General features: G+C 46.6%; 1 protein-coding gene across 13 annotated transcripts in view; it reads left to right on the top strand.

The window, feature by feature from the left end:
• The window catches only part of LOC142571288 (parathyroid hormone/parathyroid hormone-related peptide receptor-like), a 1,032,566-nt gene that overhangs the window by 937,615 nt on the left and 67,124 nt on the right, over positions 1–27,827 (top strand). For all 13 annotated transcript variants that reach the window (XM_075679532.1, XM_075679539.1, XM_075679537.1 and 10 more), the window contains 2 exons: positions 21,040–21,081; positions 23,735–23,891. In XM_075679532.1, the coding sequence (XP_075535647.1) occupies positions 21,040–21,081; positions 23,735–23,891 (199 nt within the window). The remainder of the gene's footprint in view (positions 1–21,039; positions 21,082–23,734; positions 23,892–27,827) is intronic.

Below are 27,827 nucleotides of genomic sequence, written 5' to 3'. Positions count from 1 at the left end.
TTAAGTATGAAATGCTTTTAGCTCCAGTCGTCGGCGATGTTCAAATGACCTTGAGTGAAAAGCCCGAGCCGTTATCCGGGCGCTCAAACGAGATCATCCGGGTATCCAGTCAAAACTTAAAAAATGTGGTCTCGGGCCCGCAGCCCTTCCGTACAGTATCGCACTACACATGCTAGTTACTGCTCAAACGAGTTACAAAAAGTATTGCTTGCGAGTTCTTCCTAGCATTTGTTCACAATATATCTCAAGTTGTAACTTCTAGGACGCAGAAATTTTATTTGTCATTTCCCATTGCCACGTTCAAACGGCAGATACAGGGCACCATGCACTTCAGTGTCGTCGTTTCTCGCGGAGACAGGGTTGCCTGTGCTCGTTCGAAAGCCAGTGGACCGTGAGTTCCGCGGTGCGGGTTTTGCCTCGCCTCGAGAGATGGCGGCACACTGCGTGGCGCCTCTTCCAGAGGCTTTTCTTCTTCTAGCTGGGCAGTGTCCATGTGGGCCAGTGCGCAGTATGGTGTGGTGGGTTGTGGTGGGGTGTGGTTGGGTGTGGTTGGGTGTGGTGTGCCGTTGCGAACATGCAACACACCCATTTTCAGATTGTGGCTAGTATCATCTCCATCAAATCTGCTTTCCCGGATTTCATTTGAGGCTGACATCTACTCTCGATTATAGGAGAGCTAGTCATTTTTTGAATTAGTTGAATATATATTTCGATTTCCCGTGCGAGTAATATTCGTCTGTCTGAATAATGCTGCCGAAGGACAAGAATTTTGTTATCTGCAACACGCGACTTTTAAATATTCCGCAAAACTTAAAAATGATCACCCCGTATTATATTGTCGTGTAGTGTTTGTGCCTATATATTTATAGTATACGTTTTCTTGCGCTGCTAGGAGCACTGATCTAGTTGGATTTATCGCACAGGGCTTTCCCATCGTAATTCCTCCTCTACTTTCCTGTTTTCTCCTCGTGCCCTACGTGTAGTGGCAGGCCAAAGGCACGTTCCTCCGGCCAACCACTCCGTTTTCCTTCCCTTTAAATATTATTCGCCCTATATTTCTCGCTATATACAGCCAGCCGACGCACCAACTTTCTTCACCCCCAGAGAGGGTACTGTCTAGTTTGCTCGCACCATTTTCCTTCTTGGCAGGTCGTTAAGCCAAGCCACTCTTCAATGATCATCGCTATGCTCTAGTCACGTTTCCAGCGTATGCACACCATTGTAGTGCTGTGAATTCACTCCAAAACGTAGGGCTTTGTCCGGACCACAACATCTAGTATACATGCTGTTTACACCTCGAGCCATGCGGAGCGTCAGCAACAGCCTCGTATTTGTCACTCAGGCGTCGGAAAACTTTGTACAGCCCCAACTACCGCTTTAGTAGTTTCTGTGAGAGAACTCGACGGTGAATAGGAGTCGATTTTTGATGGCAAGTATACTGGCTGCCAGGTTACAAATTTCATTGAGAACATCCAGATGGGAAGTTGGGCCAGTCGGTTAGAATTTATTGTAAGGGTCCTTACAGCGCGACACAAGACATGGACAAAAGGATAGTATAAAACGGTGATACAGCGCTGACTCTCAACTGATATTTGTATTGAAGGTATGTATAACAGACTGTTACGCTAACGCTACAGGAAGAATGGAGGAAGAGCACAACGAGGTGCGCTTGTCTTTGCAGTGGTTCGGTGTCGGGGCGGTCCTTTTCATCAATTCATCTTTAATTAACCGCATCCCATCGTAACAGTTTTGGTGGGTCGTGTATGGTAAAACAACGGCGCCCTCGAAGAACGATGACGAACCGCCCGCAGAAGCACAATGCATGGAGGGAGCTTCGCCAAATTCGCCCAATTGCTGGTGTGCCAACACAGATGGCTTCAGACGGCGACAACCCACCACCTTCTTCCAGCTACCCATGGCAGCCCTACATCCACCAAATTGCGCCGGAAAAGCCGGGGAAGACGTGGACGAATGGCTCAGCTTTTACTAACGCGCAAGTCGGTTCAATGGCTGGAATGTCACCGCCCAGCTTAACAACGTTGCCTTCTTCCTCATGGGAACCGCGTCTGTGTCGCTTGAAAACCATGAAGAAAGCATGCCGACGTGGGTGAAGTCCGTAGACAAAATCAGGAATTGCTTCGGAGATCCGGCAGCTAAAAATAATTGTGCAGAGCAAACCGTAATGCAGCGAGCCCAAGTTCCCGGCGAAACCTGCACGACGTACGTACATCGAGTAAGTGTTGACGTTGTGCAAGGTCTTGGATTGTAGCGCGAAGTGACACGGACACAGACTAGAAGCAGACAGGACAAGCGTTATCGCGCTCGTCCTGTCATCATCAACTACACGCCCCTATTCCACCGCCAGTCACCATGTGTCATAACAAGATTTGTGTTTTAGTGGACAATGTTCCTTCGTTGGCCTTATGGACACAGGAGCGAGTGTCTCCGTTATCAGCCTTGATTTCAGTGATGTTTCGCTGGGATAATGCTTACGCATTTCGTGCTCTGAGTGGAGAGTTGCTCCGTCCTATTGGTGTGTGCACCGCGAGCGTTTATTTCTCCGATAACGTGCATCAAGCCGAATTGACAGTGCTTGCTTAATCCACTCACACCGTAATAATTTGCCTCAACTTCCTACAACAGTGCGGTGCCACGTTTGACTGCGGTACCGGCGACCTTTTCCTCTCTCCTCTTGCCGACCAACCTGTTACCTGTTCACGCGCTCTCGTCGTCATTGAAGATGCTGTCTTACCGGCACGTTCCTTATCCAGAGTTCGAGTTGCTTCCTGCGGTGTCGACGCCGATACATTTGATGCAATTGTTGAGCCTGAGCCTACGATGGCTGTGCAGAAAAGTGTGCTCGTACCTCGATGCGTCCTCTCTGTGGCCTGCTGAAGAACTACACTGTGGGTGTCAAATTTAGCCTCCCAGTCTGTTGTGCTACCCAGTGTTATGCGACTTGCCTCTTTTGAAGTGCATACGAGTCTCAGCATAGGCGCGTTAACTGATGACAAGTCACACGAATCCTGAGAGCACGGGGCTGACAACGGTGTCCCTGAAGACTCGTTACCTTTTTTTTAAGAATGTTAAACAAGTCACTATCTTCAGAGAAGCGTCAAGCCCTGGTCAGCGTCCTGAGCAAGCATGCGTCATTATTTGATTTCGCGCAGAACGCTAACAAAGTTCGCGTTCCAACTACGCGGGCTCGCCACAGGATCGCAACGGGGTCCACGCATCCCATCAGGCTTTAACGCGTGTCCGCGCCAGAGCGCTAGATCATCGCTCAACAGGTCGCCGACATGTAGCCAAGGGCGTCATCCAAGATTCCTCTAGTCCTTGGGCTGCGTCGGTCATTCTCGTGAAAAAGAAACATGGGTCCTGGAGGTTGTGTGTCGACTACCGGCGCCTCAATTCTGTGACGAAAAACGATGTGTATTCGCTTCCCCTGATTGATGCCGTTATCCACTGCCTTCATTCCGCAACCTGTTTTTCATCTGTAGACCTCCGATCGGGCTACTGGCAGATAGATACCCATGCATTCCGCTGACAAAGCGAAAACCGCTTTTGTGACACTAGAAGGCTTGTTTGAATTCAACCTCATGCCGTTTGGTTTGGGAAAAGCGCCTGCAACATATAAAACTTTATGGACACGGTACTGTGCGGCCTGAAAGGGAGGTTTGTGCTATCTAGACGACGTCGACATTTTTGGCCGCACTTTTGCAGAGCAGAACCATCAACTGGACGTTGTTCTAACGTGCCATCAACAAGCTGCCCTTAGCCTCAATTCCAGGAAATGTCACTCTGGCCAACGAGAGGCGCTAATACTTGGACATCTAGTGGGCAAGCAGGGGGTGCGACCATACCCACAGAAGGTCGGTGCAGTTAGCGGCTTTAAACAACCGCAGTCACAACGTGAGCTGAGGAGCTTCTTGGGTCCTTGCTCGTACTTCCGACGTTTTGTGCCCAACTTTGCCGATACTGCCTACCTTCTCACTTCATTGCGGCGCAAGGATAACCCTTTCACCTGTGCAGAAAATTGCGAATCCTCGTTTCGTCAACTGAAGTTCCTGCCCTCTTCCGGATCCATACTTCGCCATTTTGACACCTCTGCCACAACAGAATAGCACACCGACGCGAGTGGAATCGGCCTCGACGCCGTCCTCGTCCAGCGTTTTGGTGACGTCGAGCATGCCATCGCCTATGCTAGCCGTTCGCTTAGCAAAGCTTAACAGAATTACACCGTCACTGAGCATGAGCGTCCCGCTGTCGTCTTTGCAGTCCAGAAGATCCGCCCATACCTCTACGGGCACCGCTTCACGATCGTTGCTGATCACTATTCACTATGTTGGTTGGTTGGTATCCGCGACCCGTCAGGCCGCCTTGCTCGATGGGCGCTACGTTTGCAGGAATTTGACTTTGCAGTCCGTTACAAGAGTGACCGACATCATGCGGACGCCGACTGTTATTCGAGGCTGCCTCTACGAACAAGTGCATGTGACGCCAAAAATTTCTATGAGTTTCTGGCCGCCGTCGACTACATCCTTTATCCCGACCTGGCCACTTGGATTGCCACTTCGTTTTCCTGACCTGGCCACGCAGCCTGTATGCCCTCTTCGCCTCAGCTGCTCCACCAAGAGGTAAAAATCCCTTTGTCATCCAACATGGCCTGATCTGCAAGAAGAATTATGCGACTGATGGCGCCCGCCTTCTCTTAGGGATACCTAAGAATTTGGGAACCCACGTGCTTCGTGCTATGGACGACGACTCGACCCCTTGGGCACCTAGGTTTCACCAAAACATACTACCGCATTCATCGCCCATTCTACTTCACAAGTATGCGATGGGATATTAAAAAGTATGTGGCGAGTTGTAACAGTGCCAGCAATTCAAGCCCCCTAATACTGCTCCGATCGGACTCCATGACCCTTGGCGCCACCATTATCTCCTTTCGAAATGGTTGGAGTAGAGCTTCTCGGCCCATTACCGCGCTCAACAAACGACAACCATTGGATTATAGTCTGCGTCAACCATCTGACGCGTTATGCTTTAGCCGCAGCGATGCCAACGGCCACGGCTCTTGATGTTTCGAGCTTCCTGCTGTCCTCCATTATACTGCGTCATGGGCCCCCTCGCGTTATTGTGAGCGATCGTGGTCGTCAGTGCGTGGCCGACGTAGTCGAAGGGCTGTTGTGTCTCTGTACTTGCCAGTTTCGCCACGCGACCATGTATCACCCGCAGGAAAATGACCTCGTAGAGCGCACTATACACCTTTGACCAACATGCCTTCGATGTACGTCGATTCCAGGCACGAAAATTGGGATGATATCTTGCCTTTTATCACATACGCCTACAATGCTGCAAAGCTTGAAACTACCGGCTGCAGTCCTTTCTATCTTCTTTATATCAGATGACCCTGCAGCTTCCATGACACCGTTCTACCTTTTACTGCTCATGTGGACTCTTCTATTGCCTAGACTCTCTGCCGCGCTGAGGAAGCTCGCCGAATAGCTCAGCTCCGTACGTTGGCATCCCAGGACCGCTCTAAGATCAGCTACCATTACGACGCATAAGAATGTGTCGTAAGACAAAGGGGACATAGTATGGCTTTAGACACCACTTCGCAAGCGCGGCCTGCGCCAGAAGTTTCTGGATCGTTACACCGGGCCTTTCGTCATCACCAATCGCCTAAGTGATGTGACCTATTCGATTGCGCGTCTCGTTTCTAATGGCTGCCGACCTTGTTCACGTCGCCCACCTGAAACAATGACATTCCCGTGACTCCGAGTGGACGCAACAGTTACTCGCCCAACGGGCTTCGTCTGTGAAGGGAGAAGTGTTACGCTAAAGCTACAGGAAGAACGGAGGAACAGGAGAACGAAGTGCGCTTGTCTTTCCAGCGGCTCCGTGTCGGCGCGGCCCCCTTTCATCAATTCATCCTTAAGTAAACGCACCTTAAATTGTAACAATACGTATAGTTGCAAGTACACAACCATGACATGCACGAGACACAGATACATCAAGATAACTCTGACCAAGTGACGCATAATCAAAATCGACACAGGTCACGCAGTTCCTTGTCATGAAGAGCGATAGATGGTTCGCTTCTAGATGCTTCGTCATTAATCTTTATGTTGTAAGCCTCAGCGATTTCCCTTGTAAAACGGCTCCCGTGTTTAAAAATGACATTATTTTTTTAATAAGGGTAACAACCGCACGACTTACACTGCTACGGGAGATGAAGCGGCGCAACACCTTGAAGAGATAGCTTATGCTCTCTAAGTCGAACATTTACACGGCGCTTCGTTTGCCCCACGTACCCTCTACCACAGGATAATAGAATGGCACATACAACCTGCTTAACAATATTGATGTGCCTGTTCACATACTTTACAGTGCACTTTCCCTTTACTTGCCTATCCTTCAGCATATTATCAACCAATGGGCATATGCAACATCTCTGATGTTTATGAGAAAAACAAATATCACTGCTGTACCTTGAAACGACGTTCTTAAGCCCATGCGCCAACTTGTGTACATGCGGCACTACTGTGTTTCTTTTTATTCTAGTTTAGTTTTGCCACCTTGTTAATTTATACTCTTGATGCTACGAACCGTACTTTCACTCACAGATCAAATAATCACTTCGGGGTAAACAACGTCCAGTAAACGATTTAGCTTATCAGAAGAGGCAACCTTCGACATATGAAAACATGACTTCTTTAATGCAGCATTTAGGATTGTCTTCGCTATAGCGCGCTTTACTACCTTTGAATGACCGGATTTATAGTTCAAAATGGGCTTAAGCGACCTGGCATCATATTTGCAGCACGCATGATTTTTACCAAAGCTTAACCTCCCCAGGCGGCACGTCAGGTTGGGCCAACGTTGGAAACATATTGGCACTTCTTGGCCCAATGACGGCCTAAGATTAACAGCGTGGTTCCAATATTGGCAGTGCCATTCTGATTCCTGGCCCAATGATGGCCTAAGGTTAACAGCGTGGCGCGAATATTGGCTGTGCCATTCTGATAGAGATCCAACGTTGGCCCACGTTACACAGTCAGTAAACAATATCGGCTGTGCCATTCTGATAGAGATCCAATGTTGGCCCACATTACACAGTCAGTAAACAATATTGGCACTGCCGTTCAACAAGGCGGGAATTATTGGACCGACTTTCGTATGGATTTGCCAATATGGGTTACTAGTTGGCTTTCTTTGGAGGACATTGGCCCGTAATAAGCCAATTTTCGCCTTGTCAGCTTTTAGTGCTCTACGACTTGCTGAGATTGAACAACGTGTTTTGAAAACTAACGCACTGATCACAGGCACACTGCGCAGGAACCAGAAATTTGTTCTCCCATGTCAACTTCATGCATGGTATACCGCCATTTTTGCACTTCTCCTTTACCGAAATGCGTCCCCTAAAGAGAAAAGCCAGTGTACCACGTAGCAAGCAGGGGAAGTCGCATAAATTTACCCGCTGCTTTATTGATCGTGAATAAGAACATGAGCTTTCCATAAGAAGCAACAGTATTGCGAATTTGCCTGCGCATTGTATATTTTGCATGCACGCTCCGGGGCTTTGGTGGGTCAGGATTCTGAGGCGAATCGAGAATTACAGTGCCTCAGAGCTGATGGAACCGTTTTATATTGCATCGAGATGGAGCGCATATGCATTAGTGAAACTTTTGTTTGTTTGTTTAGCATGCATGGCATGTTGCAGCGACATAATCATCATGCTCCTATTCTAATATATTTGTTTGTTCGTGCATGTGCAGTAAGCTCCTTGTATGAATGCCCTTGGCAGAAAAAAAAATTAATTGCACGTTTTGGCATTTGCGTGTCAACAACCTCTTGTCTTTGGTTTAGTAGGCACGGCGCATTCCGTATATTTTTTTTCGGCCTAGCTTTCCGTCCGTCAGCCCCCACTTGCTTCTCCCCACGCACCCACGTGAGCCTGGTCAATGCTATCAGTCAAGCGTTCAGACAGCCATAAGCTGCTGTGTCGAATTGTGTGCTCTCGGAAGCATGGGGGAAAGCGGCGGGGTCACTATTGTCCTCCTTGTCGCCCTCCGTCGCTGCCACCCCAAAACGCGGTCGGGCTAGGTCCAGCGGGGGAAGGTGGCGTTTACGCCATATTCTTCGTTCACCCTTTCCTTTCACTCTTTCCTTCTATGCGTCGCTAGCACACCGCCTGAGTGCTTGCCGTCTTGTCCGTTCTTGCCAGCGCACTCCTCTCGTGAAAAATGCTCACTTGCGGTCGTCATTCCTACTGAGAAGCCTACATCTTGAAATACGCAGCAATGCGGCCACGAATTTTTGTGAGTGTTAGAATTAATATAGGCGAAACAACAATTACAAAAAAAGTCGGCGCTCGTGGCCACCGTCTTCGATGTGGGATGAACTCGGATACACAGAAGCATGGATCTTACAATGGTGAGTGCATTTTTCTTGCGCATGTTATAAGTTTTATAAGGAGCAATATCACCCAAGCAATATCACGCGGTATATATATATTACTGAAACAGGCCTGGCTAATGTAGAGTGCCTGTAATTACATAGCTCTTTTTATTTTCAGCCTTTGAATAGTGCCCGGAGTAGAACCAGGTGTAAATCTCTGTGAATTTCACCCAAGTTCCAGGTCTATGATTTTATCAAGCCACGCGCGCGGCCTGATCCTGCTAGTGATACCGAGGAACCACGCTTCTTCTCACTGTTATAGGTCAAGCATCATTTCCAGCCGACAGTATTTCTTTCTTTTCGTATAATAAATGCCTCTTTTACTAGTGTTTCCTGACGGAACTTCTCGGTTTCCACATTAAAAATTTCGCACGAAGGCCGCATTTTGTCTACACAGTCTGAAACTAGGCTTTTTGTGCTGTAGCAGGTATTGCTGCAATTGTTTAATTATAAAGTGCTACGCTGACTAGGTGTGGGCTGTGAACAAGGCGGACGGATACTGCGCATTTATGTCTGTTCTAAATATTACGTTACACCTTGTACAAGATATGCCATATATGTCGAAATATTAATAAGTGTTACCTGACAAATCTCTTGCAAGAAAGTTTCTTGATTCACCCCTTCGAACTCTCTGCTCAGACTTATAATATTGTTGCAGTATGGCGATTTTTCAAATGAAAACGCTGCCACATACATTTGTCACACCAACATCTCTGATAATGTTTCTTTTTATTTTACAGTACAAGCATTTCCTCCAAGTAAAGGTGAAGTCGCTATGGGATATGGTAGCAATATCAACGAAACCACCGCGTTATCGTGGTCCTCGGGCGCCTGATCAGCCCGCCGTCATCCAAGCACTGTCCAACCTGCCTACCGACGTCAGCTCCCTGCCCTGAAACCCCTGGCCAGCCCACCGTCCTCGGCACCTTGCCCAATTCCTATCCTGAGGGCAGTGCCTGTAAATAAACTGTTTGAAGATAACCGAGCGTCACCCATCTAGGTCCACGGAAAATGCCTCTTTGTGAAAATTTATTCGCAAATAAACTGTCATAAACGTCAATTTCAGTATTCTTTTATAATTATTTGCAAGCATATATGGCTTCTGCTTCTTGACATCTTTTTGTCGAGCTTTCCTAGCTACTATTGAGGAAGACGGTAAGGGGGACAATTGCTACAAAAAAAAAGGTTTGCGGTAAGAATGTGTGCGTGCTCTAAAGCCAGCGTATCTAGAATATTCGTCATGCAAAGGGCATTGGCTCAAAGCTGGCATTAATAATGGCAACGATATGGCTCAACGCTGGTGCTACGCTGGCAGCACGATGGCTGCTGCATTGGCATAACATTGGTTCCAGCTTGGCCTGCTCCTTAAAGAATTTCTCTAGGGATTAAATACATCAATGATAACTGCATTGCCATTGCCAAAGATGCTGCAAACGAATTCTTGACTGCTACGCACTCTCAAGACATGTTAGATATGTATTTTTTTCATAAAAGAATATATTCGTATGTCCCAAGAAATTGTGCCAGAAGTAACTGATAGCAATGCTTCCACCTTTTTTGTCTCTTTAAAAGAAAACATCACCCGAGCTCTAGAACTATATCAGTTCAAAACCACCAAAGTAGTGCATGCCGCTGGTATCAAAAACGTGAAGTTCATGAAATGAACAAGGTGAGGACAAATAGTTTATTGAAACTTTGAAATTGAAGGACCTTCTTTATGTTTTTGTACATATGCAAAGGCTAGGGAAAAATCTCAATTACGCTGTCCTTCGTTCCAACCTATTGCGCAGAAGCAGCTGTCAACGGAAGTGTATTGAGAGTAATTGCACCAAAATTATCTTCGCAACAGAGAGAACTTATAAAAAGTAGTTCTGCAAATTATACATTAGAAATGCGAAGATAAAATGGAATATTCTAATGCGAATATACAGCCTGAAAAAGGGCAACAAAGTGTTACTGGAAACAAAGTTCACTGCATGTATACATAAAAGTTCGCAACAAGATATTTAAACATACGTATAAGTATCCAATAAATCTACGTATCTAAACAAAAGGCACTGTCTATAATGTCTCAAACAAGCCAAATAAACATGACGCGCAATCACAGATCTCAGAATCCTGAGGTCCGTTCCCCTCCTCTACACTTCCCGATGCGCGCGACGAAAGGCGGCTCACTTCCTGCCCTCTTCCTTGCGCACACCATCGTCGGCTCACCTATCCCCCCTCCTCCCTACGCTTTCGCTCGCAGGTACAGCATGCGGCACGCCCTTGAAGCTTCATGAATAAGCTCGAAAAGATGTACCGACCAAGATAACTGAAAATTAAATGACGTTTCGGCTCCCCATACGGGAGCCCTCTTCACAACAAAAGCCATAGCAGAGATACAACGTATTTAAGTGCGTTTCAGTACATGACGCAAGCAGCGAGTGTACACCGTCGGAAGGGTTCCGTCTTGCCTATTCAGCGTGGGCGCCGTGGTCTGCATGTGCAAGGATTCTAGATGCAGGAATGGCGCAAGCTGCTTGTTCTTGGTAAGGACACGCGCACTTGCCCAGTCAATATTGTCGCCTGTAGATTCCACATGCTCAGCAAGGGCACTCGAGGCCACGTGTCGTTTCTTGACGTCTTACTCGTAAGGTTTCACACGTTCCTTGAGGTCACCTATCTCGCTGATATACTTGTAATCACAGTGCTTGCACGTTATGGCGTAGACTACACTGGGAAAATTTCCCTTTGGCAATTCGTCTTTTACGCTTAATAAAAGGGTTCTTAGCTTGCGGGTCGGCACATGCGCAATTTTAACGTCGTTCCGGCGCATGATACGAGCAATGGTCTCCCTTGTGCCAGGGACATATGGAATGGCAGCGCACTTCTTCGAAGACGACGAAGAACGCTGTCTTTCTGAGAGTGAAACTTCTGTCCTAACCGTGGACAAAAAGGACGGAAGGTAGCCACAGGTTCTTAAATCTTCACAGATGCTCCCAATATGACCCGTGCAGTCCTCCTGTTTTGCGCAAATGGTTTTTGCTCGCTGGAACAATGTTGCAGGAACGGACCTTTTTTGTGAAAGCGGATGTACTGAGTTAAAACGCAGGTACCTACCTGTATGTGCGGGCTTCCTGTAGACGTTAAAAGAAAGGCCACAGCCACCGCGCTTGACAATAACATCAAGAAACGGTGGACAAGCGTATGCTTCTTGCTCGGCAGTAAGCTGAATCGCCTGTTCCACGCTGTTAAGGCGAGGAGTAAAGGCAGCGAGAGCATCCTTGTGAAATATGCAGAAGCACTCATCTACATATCCCAGGAAAACCTTTGCAAAAGGGGTAAAAGATGCAAACGCCCGACGTTCGACATCCTCCATGACCAAATTCTCAGCAGAAACTGATATAGATGCACCCATAGCCGTAGCATGCGTTTGCAGGTAAAAATTCTGTTTGGAGACGAAGTACGTATTCGACAAACAGAACCTAAGGAGACGGCACAGGTCTAAAACATCAATCGGAGACCTATCGGTCCGCGACCCATCAGCTTCGAGGGCAGCGGTGCAAACCTCTACAGCCAGTTTTACTGGAACGCTTGTGAATAGTTACTTGACATCAAATGAAACCAAGACGTACCGTATCTCTTCAATAATGTCGCCTGAATTGCGTACATGGGCACCGCTTTTTTCAAAGAGCGGCGAAATGATCCGGTGTAAGAATCCGGAAAGCTTTTACAGAGGTGAGCTAGTGCAGTCAACAATGGGCGGCATAGGAACACCTTGCTTGTGTATCTTTGGTACGCTATAAAGAGGGTGCTAAGAATCACTGGCTCCGGACAGGCCGCCATTGGAATATGAACCTGGCAACCTTTAACGCTAGAAAGTTATCTAGTGAGGCGAGTCTAGCAGTGCTATTGGAGGAATTAGAGGGCAGTAAATGGGATGTAATAGGGCTCAGTGAAGTTAGGAGGCCGAAAGAAGCCTATACAGTGCTAAAAAGCGGGCACGTCCTGTGCTACCGGGGCTTAGCGGAGAGAAGAGAACTAGGAGTCGGATTCCTGATTAATAAGAATATATCTGGTAACATACAATAATTCTATAGCATTAACGAGAGGGTGGCAGGTATTGTTGCGAAACTTAATAAGAGGTACAAAATGAAGATTGTACAGGTCTACGCCCCTACATCCAGTCATGATGACCATGAAGTCGAAAGCTTCTATGAAGACGTGGAATCGGCGATGGGTAGAGTGAAAACTAAATACACTATACTAATGGGCGACTTTAATGCCAAGGTAGGCAAGAAGCAGGCTGGAGACAAGGCAGTGGGGGAATATGGCATAGGCACTAGGGGCCAGACAATGAAATCTTCCTTACCTCAGTAAGGAAGCCTTCATTGCAGTGAGGCTACCTTATGTCACTCTGAAAGCTTCCTTACTGAGGCGCCGTCGGTGAAGGCTTCCTTCGTACTTCCTCAGCATAAGGAGCCAAACAATGAAATCTTCCTTACCTCACTAAGGAAGCCTTCATTGCGGTGAGGCTACCTTATGTCACTCTGAAAGCTTCCTTACTGAGGGGCCCTCGGTGAAGGCTTCCTTGGTGCTTCCTCAGCATAAGGTAGCTCCAAAGCTACATTCATGCGCCCTTACGCCGCTCCTTGCCCTGAACGAGCGCTTCACCTCACTGCTTAACCACGTGGCATTCGCTTCCGCATGCGCACTGTCGCCCACCTGCGGAGAAGCGTGAGCACAGTACGTCTTGCCAGGCATGTTCGTTTCAGTCACGCGTGCGTCATGAAAGCATTGCTAGACGTTGCTAGGCGTTGCAAGACGCCGGCGTGCCAGCGTTGCTGGAGCACATCAAGTTTCGCATTGTAATGCGCTACTTCTTTAGGTTTAGTAAACAAAACTAGAAGAAAGCGTCCACGCTTCTCTATATTAGCTCATCAACTTAAAGATTGTGCGACGATACAACCTTTTTCATTGAATAGTGGTGTTCTGGTGTTCGCCTAAAGCTTTTAAGAGATAATCTCGAACCCAGGCATGGCGGCAACCGCTCCTTACGTGAGGACGGGTGAAGGGAGCGTTCAGAGTATGCTTGCTTCCTCCATCGGTCCTTCGCTGTAAGGAGGCCTCGCGTAAGGTTAGGAAGCGCTCGAAGGAAAGGAGCGTTTTATTGTTTGGGCCTAGGAATAGCAGGGGAGAGTTATTAGTAGAGTTTGCGGAACAGAATAATATGAGGATAATGAATACCTTCCGCAAGCGGGACAGCCGAAAGTGGACCTGGAGGAGCCCGAACGGCGAGACTAGAAATGAAATAGACTTCATACTCTGCGCTAACCCTGGCATCATACAAGATGTGGACGTGCTCGGCAAGGTGCGCTGCAGTGACCACAGGATGGTAAGAACTCAAATTAGCCTAGACCTGAGGAGGGAACGGAAGAAACTGGTACATAAGAAGCCGATTAATGAGTTAGCGGTAAGAGGGAAAATAGAGGAATTCCAGATCAAGCTACAGAACAGGTATTCGGCTTTAACTCCGGAAGAGGACCTTAGTGTTGAAGCAATGAACGACAATCTTGTGGGCATCATTAAGGAGTGTGCAATGGAAGTCGGTGGTAACTCCGTTAGGCAGGATACCAGCAAACTATCGAAGGAGACAAAAGATCTGATCAAGAAACGCCAATGTATCAAACCATCTAACCCTACAGCTAGAATAGAACTGGCAGAACTTTCGAAGTTAATCAACAAGCGTAAGACAGCTGACATAAGGAAGTATAATATGGATAGAATTGAACATGCTCTCAGGAACGCAGGAAGCCTAAAAACAGTGAAGAAGAAACTAGGAATTGGCAAGAATCGGATGTATGCGTTAAGAGACAAAGCCGGCAATATCATTACTAATATGGATGAGATAGTTCAAGTGGCTGAGGATTTCTATAGAGATTTATACAGTACCAGTGGCACCCTCGACGATAATGGAAGAGAAATTAGTCCAGAGGACTAATTTCTTGGGAAGCCTTGGGAGAAATGTAAAGGGGGAAGGCAGCTGGGGAGGATCAGGTAACAACAGCTTTGTTGAAGGATGGTGGACAGATTGTTCTAGAGAAACTGGCCACCCTGTATAGGCAATGCCTCATGACCTCGAGCGTACCGGAATCTTGGAAGAACGCTAACATAATCCTAATCCATAAGAAAGGGGACGCCAAAGACTTGAAAAATTATAGACCGATCAGCTTACTGTCCGTTGCCTACAAACTATTTACTAAGGTAATCGCAAATAGAATCAGGAACACCTTAGACTTCAGTCAAGCAAAGGACCAGGCAGGATTCCGTAAAGGCTACTCAACAATAGATCATATTCACACTGTCAATCAGTTGATAGAGAAATGTGCGGAATATAGCCAACCCTTATATATAGTTTTCATTGATTACGAGAAAGCGTTTGATTCTGTCGAAACCTCAGCAGTCATAGAGGCATTACGGAATCAGAGTGTAGACGAGCCGTATGTAAAAATACTGAAAGATATCTATAGCGGCTCCACAGCCACCGTAGTCCTCCATAAAGCAAGCAACAAAATCCCAATAAAGAAAGGCGACAGGCAGGGAGATACGATATCTCCAATGCTGTTCACAGCGTGTTTACAGGAGGTATTCAGAGACCTGTATTGGGAAGAATTGGGGATAAAAGTTAATGGAGAATACCTTAGTAACTTGCGATTCGCTGATGATATTGCCTTGCTTAGTAACTCAGGGGACCAATTGCAATGCATGCTCACTGACCTGGAGAGGCAAAGCAGAAGAGTGGGTCTAAAAATTAATCTGCAGAAAACTAAAGTAATGCTTAACAGTCTCGGAAGAGAACAGCAATTTACAATAGCCAGCGAGGCACTGGAAGTCGTAAGGGAATACATCTACTTAGGGCAGGTAGTGACGGCGGATCCGGATCATGAGACGGAAATAATCAGAAGAATAAGAATGGGCTGGGGTGCCTTTGGCAGGCATTCTCAGATCATGAACAGCAGGTTGCCTTTATCCCTCAAGAGAAAAGTATACAATAGCTGTGTCTTACCAGTGCTCACCTACGGGGCAGAAACCTGGAGGCTTACGAAAAGGGTTCTACTCAAATTGAGGACGACGCAACGAGCTATGGAAAGAAGAATGATAGGTGTAACGTTAACGGATAAGAAAAGAGCAGATTGGGTGAGGGAACAAACGCGAGTTAATGACATCTTAGTTGAAATCAAGAAAAAGAAATGGGCATGGGCAGGAAATGTAATGAGGAAGGAAGATAACCGATGGTCATTACGGGTTACGGACTGGATCCCAAGGGAAGGGAAGCGTAGCAGGGGCGGCAGAAAGTTAGGTGGGCGGATGAGATTAAGAACTTTGCAGGCATGGCGTGGCCACAATTAGTACATGGCCGGGGTTGTTGGAGAAGTATGGGAGAGGCCTTTGCCCTGCAGTGGGTGTAACCAGGCTGATGGTGGTGATGATGATGATGATGAAAGAGCAGGAGCTGATTCGTTGTGACAAATTGGTCGGAAATGGAGTGATTTGTGCTGGGAAGGGATCAAATGGAAGTCGTCAGCTAGAAGCTTTTGAAAGTCTATTTGCAGTTTTCCTGTGCGATCACGCGTCAGGCGTGTATAGGTTCCAACATCTCTTTGATGTTGTCACCACTATCAAGCAAAACAGTTGCGTTTCCTCTGTCAGCGGGAAGAATGACAATGTCTGGATTGCGTCGAAGCCGCTCGATAGCATCATGCTCCTCTAGCGACAGCGCGGAGTTTGCAGAAGGGTTTCGAAGACTAGAAAGCACATTATGAACGCGCATGCGAGCTTCGTCACGTGCAGTGACGTCGACTTGGCTTGCAGCTTTTTCAACAGCACAAATAGCTACTTCTTTTCTCGTGTGGGCCTGTACTAAAGTTTAGACCAAGGCGGGAGACCGAGAGTTCCGCTTTGTCAGGCTTATATGAAGAGAGATTGTGTACAGCCTCTCTTCGTAAACTTAGGGACGTACCGCTTCAGGATGTTCGCAGCCTTTCCAGCTTGGCATAGTGCATGACGTCGTTATTTCGTTTTCTATCGCTTCCTTGAAAGTTAGCGTGTAGCTGTATTGAAGCGAATTCGGCAGGGCACAGGAACTCCAGTCGGTGACGGGCATAGAAGGTATCGTTTTCCAGCATACGGATCTTAACCTTGCACTCCGATATTGTTGCTTGTAGAAGTAGTCGTTGAGCACTTGAAATCACGCCGTCCTTTCGCGTTTATTCTGCATGTATTTCTCCGGCCAGACGTGCTGACGGCAAACTTTCGATTTCAGTTCTTGGAGTTTACACGGAACATGACGGCGACAGCAGGAATGCACCTGAAGTGTTCATATAATTGGCCTTCGCAATAGTATAGTAAGAGTATCAGAGTCCCGTGGCGCATCCCTATCCGCAAAAGAACTAACAAAATTGAACTTTCACCATGCGACAGTTCGCTGCGCCGCAACGTCTTTCTTTCTTTGTGGGGCTGGGTCACTGAAGTGAGAAAAAAAACCAGAAAGGAAATCGCGTTGGCCTAAATCGAATGCCTACTTTGGGCACCTAATGCGGCAGAAATATCGAAGAAAGCGTGAGACGCTTGGTCCACAGAAAACCATATGCATACTGCTCGGTATCCTGCACCGGCGAGACAAGACTTTCCGGAGAGGTTTCAATAACACCAAAGGGATGACCTCAAGCAGAGGCGTTGCAGTCCATCGAGTGCCCACAGTGATGGCGGCGAGCGACCATTGTTTCTTTTTCTCGTCTGCTAGCCAGGAAGCGTCCAAAGCTGTCGCAGGCCAAAATCCACTCGGCCTGAGAAAAACGAACACGTACCAAAGTGTGCGGCGCGGTGGTCGGGGCAACACGAGAAAAACGCATGCGCTCTGGCTGGCTCTGGCAGCACGCTAATAGCGTGAACAAGAGAACTGAATAGGCTGAATGTGTCGTCGCCAATAAAAGTCAAAGTAGAAAAAATGAATAATAACGTAGTTTTCTTTGCTGGCTTTACTGTTTAGACATCGATGATTTGGAGTAGGTGAAGAATAAGCTAATAATCTTTTCTACGACATGACGGCGCAAATAAACCACCACAACGCTTCGTCTCATAGGGCTTCGCTGCGCGCTTACTTGTATGATAGTGTGTTGATTTGGCTTCCCTAGTTGTATGATACGATGTACGACTTTAGAAAAGTCAATGAACCTTTCTTATCGAATGTTTAAAAGAACAATAAACCTTCAACGTTACGAAATTGCAAATCTAAAGCCCGACTTTGGAAATGTCAGTGCACCTTTCGCATCAGAAATTTATCAGAACTTTATGCCCATAAGGTTTCGAAAGTAAAATCTATGAGCTCCGTAGATTCCGCGGCCTCCGCGAGATGCCACGACGAGCCCACTCGCCATGAAAACGCCTTTGAAACTTTGTGCTCGGATAGGACTCCTTGCGTTGTGTGACTGTACGTACGTGGCAGTTAGTTGCCACGAAATTCAGCCCGAGTTCGCAATGTTCGCGTCGGAATGTCTTTTAGAGCATAAAAATGACATTCTGGCCAAATCAAGAATGATTTCCGGCGCATGGGTTGTTTTGGTCGGCTGTATATGCACGAAAAAATTTCGGAGGAGGGGGGCGCTTAAGCCCCATAAGCACCCCCCCCCCCCTGGCTTAGCCCCTGCTCTAGTTGTCTATCAATATAACCTAATTGGCTAACCATATAATTGGCTAATCCCTGCGCTCATGTGTGTTGTTTCCTTCGCTGTCCTAGTTTTTCGCGCAGTTTCAACCTACTTTAAGCAATAAACCAACTAGCCCTCAAGAACGTGCTATTAAAATAACCTAGAAGAATATCACTAATTATAGAAGCTACATATAAGCCATATAGCTAATTTTGTATATACATACCCCGCCCATTGCCATATGTATTGTAGATACCATTGCTAGGACAAGAAGAGGGCGTGGTGGCAAGGACGTGATTAAACCCCACTTCATTTTCTGTATGAAAAGAATTCGCATTTGTTAATAGCAGACACAGAAGGGTACTTCGTTGTCAGGAAATCTGATGCGTATTCACAAAAGTCTGAGGATGCAATTCGGAAAATTTTCAAAGGTGTAAAGGCTAAGGCTGTGAAAGTCAAGCAGCAAGCACTATCTTTGTTGGAAGGAATGAATTGGCAACGTTTGGCGGCCAGCGCAAAGAAACCAAAAATTCTGGAACTACAGGTTTTCTTTACTATGAAATCGTATAAGGATGACGTGCCGTTTCGTGCCATAGTCTCCGAAAAGGGCACGTGGCGGTTAATTGTGTCGTGATTTCTACAGAGGAATCTTGTGCGCTTAACAATAGTTGATCCTTTCGGAATAGCCAATTTGCATACTTTATGCAAGTACCTGGGAGACAGTTCGTTGAACATCCGTTGTGCCTTCAGCGCAGATGTGGACAACACATACTACTCCCTTCAACGTGCCCAGGTTATGAAATCTGTTAAAAATTACAGATTGTGTTACAATGGCGAAGAAGCTTTCATCAATAGTTGCGGCATCTCAATAGAGGCCTTGCTTGAACTTCTTTCCTTTTACTTGAGATCTACCGTTGTTTCATGGAGAGAAAGTCTGCATATACAAAAATCGGGGGTATGCATTGGCTCGTGTGTAGCTCCTATCATCAGTGAATTTTTTCTAGGTTATATTGATAGACAACCAGAGGGCCGGCTCGCTAAGCTTTCCAATACGGTTTTCCACTAGGTTGATGATTTCATTATATTTTTTAACAGTGACATACATCCCGACGGTGTTGATGAAATTTTGACGGTATTCAGCCAGCATGGCATGGGCCTTGATTTTAATTTCGAAGTCGTTATGGATCATCAACTGCAATTTCTAGACCTGAGGTTAAGCTTTGGTAAAAATCATGTGTGCTGGAAATATGATTCCAGGTCTGTTAAGCCCATTTTGAACTATACATCTGGTCATTCTAGGGTAGTGAAGCGGGCTATAGCGAAGGCTGTCCTACATGCTGCATTAAAGAAGTGGTGTTTTCATATGTCGAAGGCTGCCCTTTTTGATCAGGCAAATTGTTTACTGGACGCTGGTTACCTTGAAGTGATTATTTCATCTGTGAATGAAAGTATGGTTCGTGGCATCACGAATATAAATGGCGAAGGTGGCAAAACTAAACTAGAAGAAAAAAGAAATAACGCAATAGTACCATATGTACTTAGGTTGGCGCATGGGCTTAAGAACGTTGGTCCAAGGTACAGCAGTGATGTTCGTTTTTATGCGAAACATAAGATAGGTCGCATATGCCCGTTGGTTGGTAATATGCTGAAGAATAACGAAGTAAAGAGAAAGTGCACTGTCAATCATGTGAACAGGTACATCACTTGTGTTAAGGAGGTCGTATATGCCATTCTATTATCTTGTGGTAGAGAGTACGTGGGGAAAACGAAGCGCTGTGTAAATGTTCGACTTAGGGAGCATGAGCTATCTCTTCGAGGTGTTGCGCCGCTTCATCTGCCGGAGCAAAGCAATTCGTGCGGTTGTCTCCACCAGTTAAAAAAAATAAACTAATGTCATTGATAAACACGCGAGCCAATTGGCAAGGGAAATCGCTGAGGCTTACAATATAAAGATTAATGACAAGGCATCTATAAGCGAACCATCTATCGGTCTTCATGACAAGGAACTGCGTTACCTATGTCCGTTTTGATTATGCGTCAATTGGTCATAGTTACCTTGACGTATCTGTGTCTCGTGGATGTCATGGCTGTGAACTGGCACCTCGATATATGTTAGACATATCTTCCATATAATATCAGTCGAGAGTCAGCGCCGTGTCGTCGTTTACCTTCTTTTGCCCTTGCCTTGTGTTGCGATGTAACGAACCTTACTATAAATCCCAACCAGCTGGCCCAACTTGCTGTCTTGATGCTGCATGGCTTCGAGCGTCGTATGCACCAAAAGCGGAAGTCCCGACGTCTACGTTAACGCGCAAAATGAAATTTAACGTGCACGCCACGACTTTGGCGCATAGGAGGCGCTAAAGCGTAAGCCAAACTCAGTTGTCCCCAGCGAGCCGAAGTGCGCTTAGCCATTGGACTCATGGTGGCAGCCCGAGGTGGCCGTGGTATCTACGCCATGTAGCCGACCGCAGCTTTATGTCAGCTATCGGTTGATAGCAGCCGTGTAAAGAAATTACGAAATAGCGAATTCGATGACAAAATAACGCGTCAAAAGTGGGCGTTTGAGAGAAAGGTGACCTCGCGATCTGGCTTGCGAGCTCCACGCACCGCGTTCGACAGCGAATGTTCCCAGCAGCGCATGCTACCCGCAGACTATGTTATTTTACTAAGCCCGAGTGTTGGTTCAGAACCCCTTTAAAAACAAGAAATGGGTGTAGAGAACGTACTCATTTAGAACCTTTAACAAACTTTTGTACAAATATACCACGTAAGTTCTGCAAGAAGATGAGCACGCCATTGTGGTCGTGGTACGAAACTTTGTTCACTGCAAGATGTTGTGTTGTAGATATATAGTCATTCGTCTTGTATTTATCATTTTATGCAGGGGTTTGTGGTGGCGCTGCTGTACTGCTTCTTGAACGGCGAGGTAAGTTCTCACTACTTGCGAGCAAGCTTTAACTCTGGGCCAACTCCGATGCCGCCCATAGAAAGGCGTGTACAGCGCACAAATGCCTTTATGAGACAAGCACTGGACTTATTTGAATGAAGTGTGTTGCGTTTTAAATAAAGCGTTACATTTTAGTTACTGTATGAAGTAAAATTGATTTAGCGCCTGGAATACCTTTGCCAAAGTTGCCAAAATTGGTGTGTTAAAAAATGGAAGCACGGTGTTTACAAATCCGCAACGCAGCGCCAAAAATAGCTGTCGCAGCTTTATAAACTGCATCCGTTAAAGCATTTAACGCCGGCAAATTTGATCTCTAATTTTACAGCTTATCTTATTTTTCACAACGTTTACTAAGGTTTTGTAAATGTCTGATTCACAGTTTAGTGGAACACTACAAAGCGGTGCGTAATACATCAATTTTATCCGATGATCGTATTCGAGGGTCTGACGAAGTCTCGTCTGATCGGGAATAATCATGGCGAAAATAGGAAACAGACGCCGACCAAGATGATTTCCTTTTCTTAAAGGACGTTCCGGCACCCACACGGGAGCCATGTCACAATAAAACAGGAAGAGAACGAGGTTGTATGCGGTTGAGTGCATGAGGTATGGTGCCGGCGTAGATCGGATTAAGATTTCCGTCGTTACGATTCAAAGTGCGTGCCGTTGTGTGGATATGAAGTGACTCAAGATAAAACCATTGACTCTGATTCCTTTCACTTGTTAGGACTGGTGACCCGTGGTGTCAGCATCTTCCGCATGGGCACTGGATGCGACGCGGTGCTTGTTTACTTCGTATCGATGCTCCTTGAATTTTTTTTCAAGATTTCCGCTTTCACCGATATATACGTAGTCGCACTGCGCGCAGGGGATAGCACACACGACACCACGCAATTTATGCTGTGGTGGACGGTGCTTAACGTTCACGAGGGCATCGCTGAGCTTAGGCGAGGGCATGTGGTCTACCTGCACACCATATGGACCCATTACACACCTGCAAGAGTCTGTATGATGACCTGAACGTCTACCTTCCAGAGGCCCTGGTATTGAAAGCGTATGGAAGCATTCAATGGTCAGTAGTCAAAATAAGGAAGAGATCTTTGGAGGATTTGTGGGAAAAAAGCAGAAAAGAGGTTGATAGCACTGGATGCCTTACAGGCAAGTACAAGTCTTAAGAAAGAAAGACACGATTAAGGAGCAGTGGGCACAGTTGTATATTGATAAGAACGTACCTGATTAGCTCAAGCAGGCTACGTGACCATTGTTACCACCTCGTTTCAAAGGAGATGGCAATAAATCATCATCATCGTAATCATCAATACGTGATAGGGAAGCCCGAGAGCAATTTGTTGTTGATCTTTTACTGTGTGCTCACAGTGAATTTGGCCCTAACTAAAGACTGGGCTTGCGTCACGGGCTTTGGATTATTTGGTTGAGGTTTTAGTAGATTAAGAAATGGCCATTCCGTCGAAACTAACGCGCTGACACTGGGCGAGGCCTCGTTAGAACATCGATCTGTGGCCAAATGCGATAGAAATAACTAGTGTAACTATAAAAGGCGGTCGACTGGGAGATTGTAAAGTGGCAATCTAGATGATCAGTAGGAAGCGTGGGATTCGCCAGAAGCCAGAGTATCGTGGAAGTTTCACAGGTCACTGCGGAAAGGAATTCAATTCTGAGGTTTTAAGTACCAAAACCAAGATTTGATTATGAGGCACGCCATAGTGGGGGACTCCGGAATAATTTTGAGCTCCATGCAGGGCATCTCTAACGTGCCCCTAATGCAAGTAAGATGTGCGTTTTCGCATTTCGCCCCCCCATCGAAATAAATGCGGCCGCTGCGGTCGGGATTTGACCTTGCGACCTCGTACTTAGCAGCGCAACACCATAGCCGCTAAATGGAGAAAGGAATAGGAAGGGTCATCTATCCCTAGAGAGATGGGGGCAACATAAATGTGCAAGGCACATGTCTGCAGTACACGCCTCATAATGACGCGTTTTGGAGTAGGCAATGTGTGCGCCAGTAAATTAGTCCAATGCTAATTGCATTAATATCGAGAGTCATCCTGAGGTGGTTTCAGCTGGAACTTCTTAATTATGAACACATAACACAGCGCCAATATGGTTTGCCAATATATTGCCAAAATAAGCCAAGGGAGAACAATCTCAACTAGAGGTATTAATGAGAACGCGAAAAAAAAAACAAATGCCAAGATATCAAGGAAACCGACAAGAACTGATCACCGGAAAGCGAGTTCTTGTGAATAAGTAGCTGGGCAAGCTGGTCACATTGCATTCTTAAACACTGTGCAGAAAAAAAAGGCAATTGAACTGCATGAGTTTCATTTTTATAAAAAAAATTGTGCAGGAACCATCGACCATGATTACAAGTGAATAACCGAACTCTTCCAGAAAACTATTTCCTTTATTAAAGGCATTAGTTGCCTTGGTTGGGCTTTACCGTGCGGAAGTGCCGCCTCTTACAAGCACGCACGTGATTATACTCTATGCTACTAAAGGTTCTACTTATTTTAACACCAACTTTTTCCTCGCCCACATTCTATCTTGCTTACCGCCTGATAAACTCAGCGTGAAGTTCTGAGCCAGGATCTTTCACTCTTTTCGCCATTAGGTGCAGACGGAGCTTCGCAAACTAATCGAGAGATGGCGCTGCGATCGGCAAGGACCCGGCCGAAGCGACAAGCAGCTCCAGCATCGCCACTCGCTCTTCACCCAGTCTGTCACGTTCCTCAGCAGAGGTCGGAGTTCCATCCAATCATTGCACTCCGGTGAGCCTATCGCGATGTGCCTGCATTTCGATTAGTCACTGACTCACTTGCCTCTCCCCAGAAGCGGGAGCTACGAACACGGACTGCATAAGGCTGAACGCTAGTACACCGAGGTAGGGCACAGGAAACCTGATGGCCATCGTTTTCGGCCGCATATTTAGGCTTTAAGAGGTGACTTGCTCATCGCTGCCGTGTGCCGTGGTCAAGCTTCAGTTTCCGGAGTGTTTTCCTCTTCCTTTCTCGTTGTTCGTAGCATTCTTATTTTATATACTTTATTTTACCTTTTTGCATTTTTTAGAGCATTCACTTCTTGACTACCTTGATGACGTGGCTCATGTTTCATCTATCAGCTTTTTCATCTATGCATTTCATCTATGCCTTTAGACAATACGGTAAAAGCTGAAGCGTCCTTGGTTCTGTACGGGCTCCCGGAGCAGCTTTTCGCAAGCAGCAAGCGCAAAAGGCCTATAGTCACAATGGAAGCATATTTTATGAATATAAATTGGCACTTGGGACAAAAGACGAAGCATTTTCCAAAGAAAGGAGACGTTCACCGCTCAGAGCAGTGTGTGCACTATGGAATGCACACAGCCGGAGCGCGGCGTTGCGTCCGTTTGGATTCGTCAACTTTGCATTCGAACTATCGGTGGGGCACTTACTTGGATTTGACTAATTTCAAGGCGTTTTGCTGCATGCAAAGTGCTCCCTCTATCCCGCTTTCCTCTTTGTGTTCCCCCTTTCTATTCCCCCAGTGCAGGGTAGCAAACCAGACGCTATTCTGGTTGACCTCCATGCCTTTCCTCTCTTTGCTATCTCTCTTTCTCTCTCTCTCTTGCATCCGAATGCTTCGAGCCCTCCGCTCAAGTACTGCGCATGCGCATCCACACCGTGACGGTACATCGGCAGTGAAGCCCAACAGCGCGAACTCTCGTGCATAACTGCTGTTGTAATAGCACACTTCAATGTAACAGACAGTCGAAAAAAGGTTCAGTCTACCAGTCTACAGTAGCTCAGTGTATATAAGCAGCTATTTTTCACCTCGACGCGCTCGTGGCCTGGCTGCGCATAAAAGCTAATATTCTACTGTGATCAAACTTGAATTTGTAGTTGGCCTCCGATCACTTTGTTGATTCATGTGAATAAATCAATCAATCAATCAATCAATCAATCAATCAATCAATCAATCAATCAATCAATTTTATTTACCAGAAACAAAAGGAACTGGAGGGACACCTGGGCAAAAAGCTGTCGCAGCAGTTTGACGGAGGCCCAGGGTCCCTGAATGGCAGTAGCACTCACATGATATATACACTGAAGGCTTTATACACATACATTGCACATCGCACGTATGCATAAAAATGACATTTTACACTTGAATGCAACATACTAAAGTGTCACTATAAAGGAAGAAAGTAGTCACGCAAACCATTTTATTTAGCGTAGCTGTGTGCATATATTTGTTTAGTACTGTAGGTTGTAATTGTTTCGAAACCATGGGACCTTCCACACCTCGAGGTTTCGTGTAGTGTGTTTCGGTGAGTGCAGAGTTCTAGCTGAACAAGGGATGTAAAGTAATTCTTGACATATTCGGATGAGAAGTAAATTGTTTCTAGTAATCTATGTTCGTATAATTTATCTACGCGGTTTAGTATGTATTTGAAAAATATATTATCTGTTGGTTAAAGCCGATTAACGTTCTCTGTATAACGAACGATTTTCTTTTGAAGTATTACCAGCTTTTGCAAGTTAGATTTAGATGTTGTAGCACAGACAAGGTAAGAGTAATTTATATACGATAAGAAGGGACCATAGTATATTTGAAGTTTTGCTCTCGTAGGTAGAAATCCGCGGCAACGTGCAATTGCACCGGTAACCGCAGAGAGTTTGCCGCAGAGATGTTTGATACGGGCATCCCAACGTAAATTAGAAGAAAAATACACTCCAAGAATTTTAACTTCATCAACCAGTTCAATGCGTTGGCTCTGAAAATAAATAGCAGGATTAATGTTAAGTGGTTCATTTTTTTGGGCGAAATAAGCGATGTTGCTGTGGTTTCTTAGCGTGTTATATTAAGCAACCTTACGCTGCATCTCGCGCTCAAAATCCTTACAGTCGCTGTCTCTCGGTAGTTCTCTCCTACCTCCTCGCACCTTGTACGAAAACAAACTAGGTGGAATCAATTAATGAAATGAGAGAACATTCAGAGTGCAGCTACGCGCGGCATAAATAAAAACATACTTTACTATCTTTTACGAGGCAAAGGCGTGTCCTCTGAATGACGCACATTTACAGCTCTGGGCCTTTAGCGCTGTTTCTGACTGTTTCCTGACGACACATATAACTACCCGAAAAATGTTCTTCCTTTCTATCTAAACGTGCAAAACACTGTGAGTATAAACATAATCAAAGAACATAAAAACATATTTTACGGAAACGTTTTCAGCAATAGCGGGGAACTACCAGGCAGAAAACTGGAAGTGCGTTTCACTCCAAGCCACCTATGGCTTCGTCTGGAATATGTACCGACAGTTCTCGTAATGCGCGAATCCTAAGAGTACATTGCAGTTGCCACGTGTGTGACAGCGCTGCAGCCTCCTCTCACCGCTGTTTGGATCCCACCGATGGCATCGGTTGTTGGGAACTCGGCGCTGACGCCCGTGGTTGTACCTGGGTCGCAAGCCCCAAGGGTAGCGTTGGCCTGGCGGCCTGGGGTACAACTGGAAGCATCCGAAGGTCCCGGCAAAGCATGAGTCGACTGGTAACAACAAAACAACTTGTTTATTTTAACATCGCAAAGAGTTGGCGGTCAGGTTGACCGAAGTAGAGAGACGGGAGAGCACTTTACTCAACAGAAGAAATCGGAGCCCTCTTTTTTGGCGTCCGGGGGCAGCTGTTTTTATACTCTCGCAGTTGAGGGCAAGAAGGAACCCCTCAATAGACGAGCACGTGATTGTACAATGGGCTAAGGTGACGCACACTGCCGCCGGTCGGGCACAAAGACTGGGAGGAGAGGGTAACTTCGGCTCTCGGAGCGCCTCTGGTCGGGCACAATGACTGGAAGGAGAGGGTGACCCCCTGCTGTCGCATCGCCTGGTTCGGGCACAATGGCACATACACTCACACACGCACATGAAGACAGGTGGCATCGGAACATGCCTGGAAACGCCTGGAAACGCCTGGCGGGGAGCGTTGCGGCGACGCCGAACGGGCCAAAATGTCTGCCGCCCCGCCGCAGTCGCGCCTGGAAACGCCTGGAAACGCCTGGCGGGGAGCGTTGCGGCGACGCCGAACGGGCCAAAATGTCTGCCGCCCCGCCGCAGTCGCGCCGGCAAAACCGCGTGTCGCAGGCGAAACGCAACAGACCGCCCCGCCGGGGGAAGGAGATCCCGATGGACAGGGGACTGCATCCGCTGTCCGGAGGGATGTCGCTCGATGATGCTCATAACCGAAGTCGGGCGTCCCTCGACGTTTCTTGAGCGCAGCGCACAGAGAAGGCCTCGTTCTCTCGTTCAGGTTCGCACGGGACACTGCAAAGTGACTTCGGGAGAGTTCACATTTTTGTTCTCGTTCCCGGCAAGCGTTAGAACTACGCTGAAACTCAACCGCTCAGTCAGCAAGCACGGCACAACCCTCACTAAGCCCTGCCAGGCTCTTTCCCCTTTTTATACCACTGCCTAGTTCCTTACAGTAGTCTAGCATCACTCAGAACGCGTCCACAAATTGGAAAATTGCACTAGAAAGCATATCATCACTTTGAAACACTAAACAAAAGCAATATGTTAAAAAAAATCCTGCCTCAGGAAGAAAAACATCAGTAACAAACAATTTTGAGGCTGATTCCTACGTTAGGGGCTTCGACTTAAGCCATCGGCGTTACCGTTGAGACTCCCCTTTTTGTAACGCACCTCAAAGGAATATTGTTGTAAAGCGAGGCTC

This window comes from Dermacentor variabilis, chromosome 2, assembly GCF_050947875.1.
Source record: "Dermacentor variabilis isolate Ectoservices chromosome 2, ASM5094787v1, whole genome shotgun sequence".
NCBI lineage: Eukaryota > Metazoa > Arthropoda > Arachnida > Ixodida > Ixodidae > Dermacentor > Dermacentor variabilis.
Note: the sequence above shows the minus strand (reverse complement) of the source record. Positions and strands in the feature narration are given on the sequence as shown.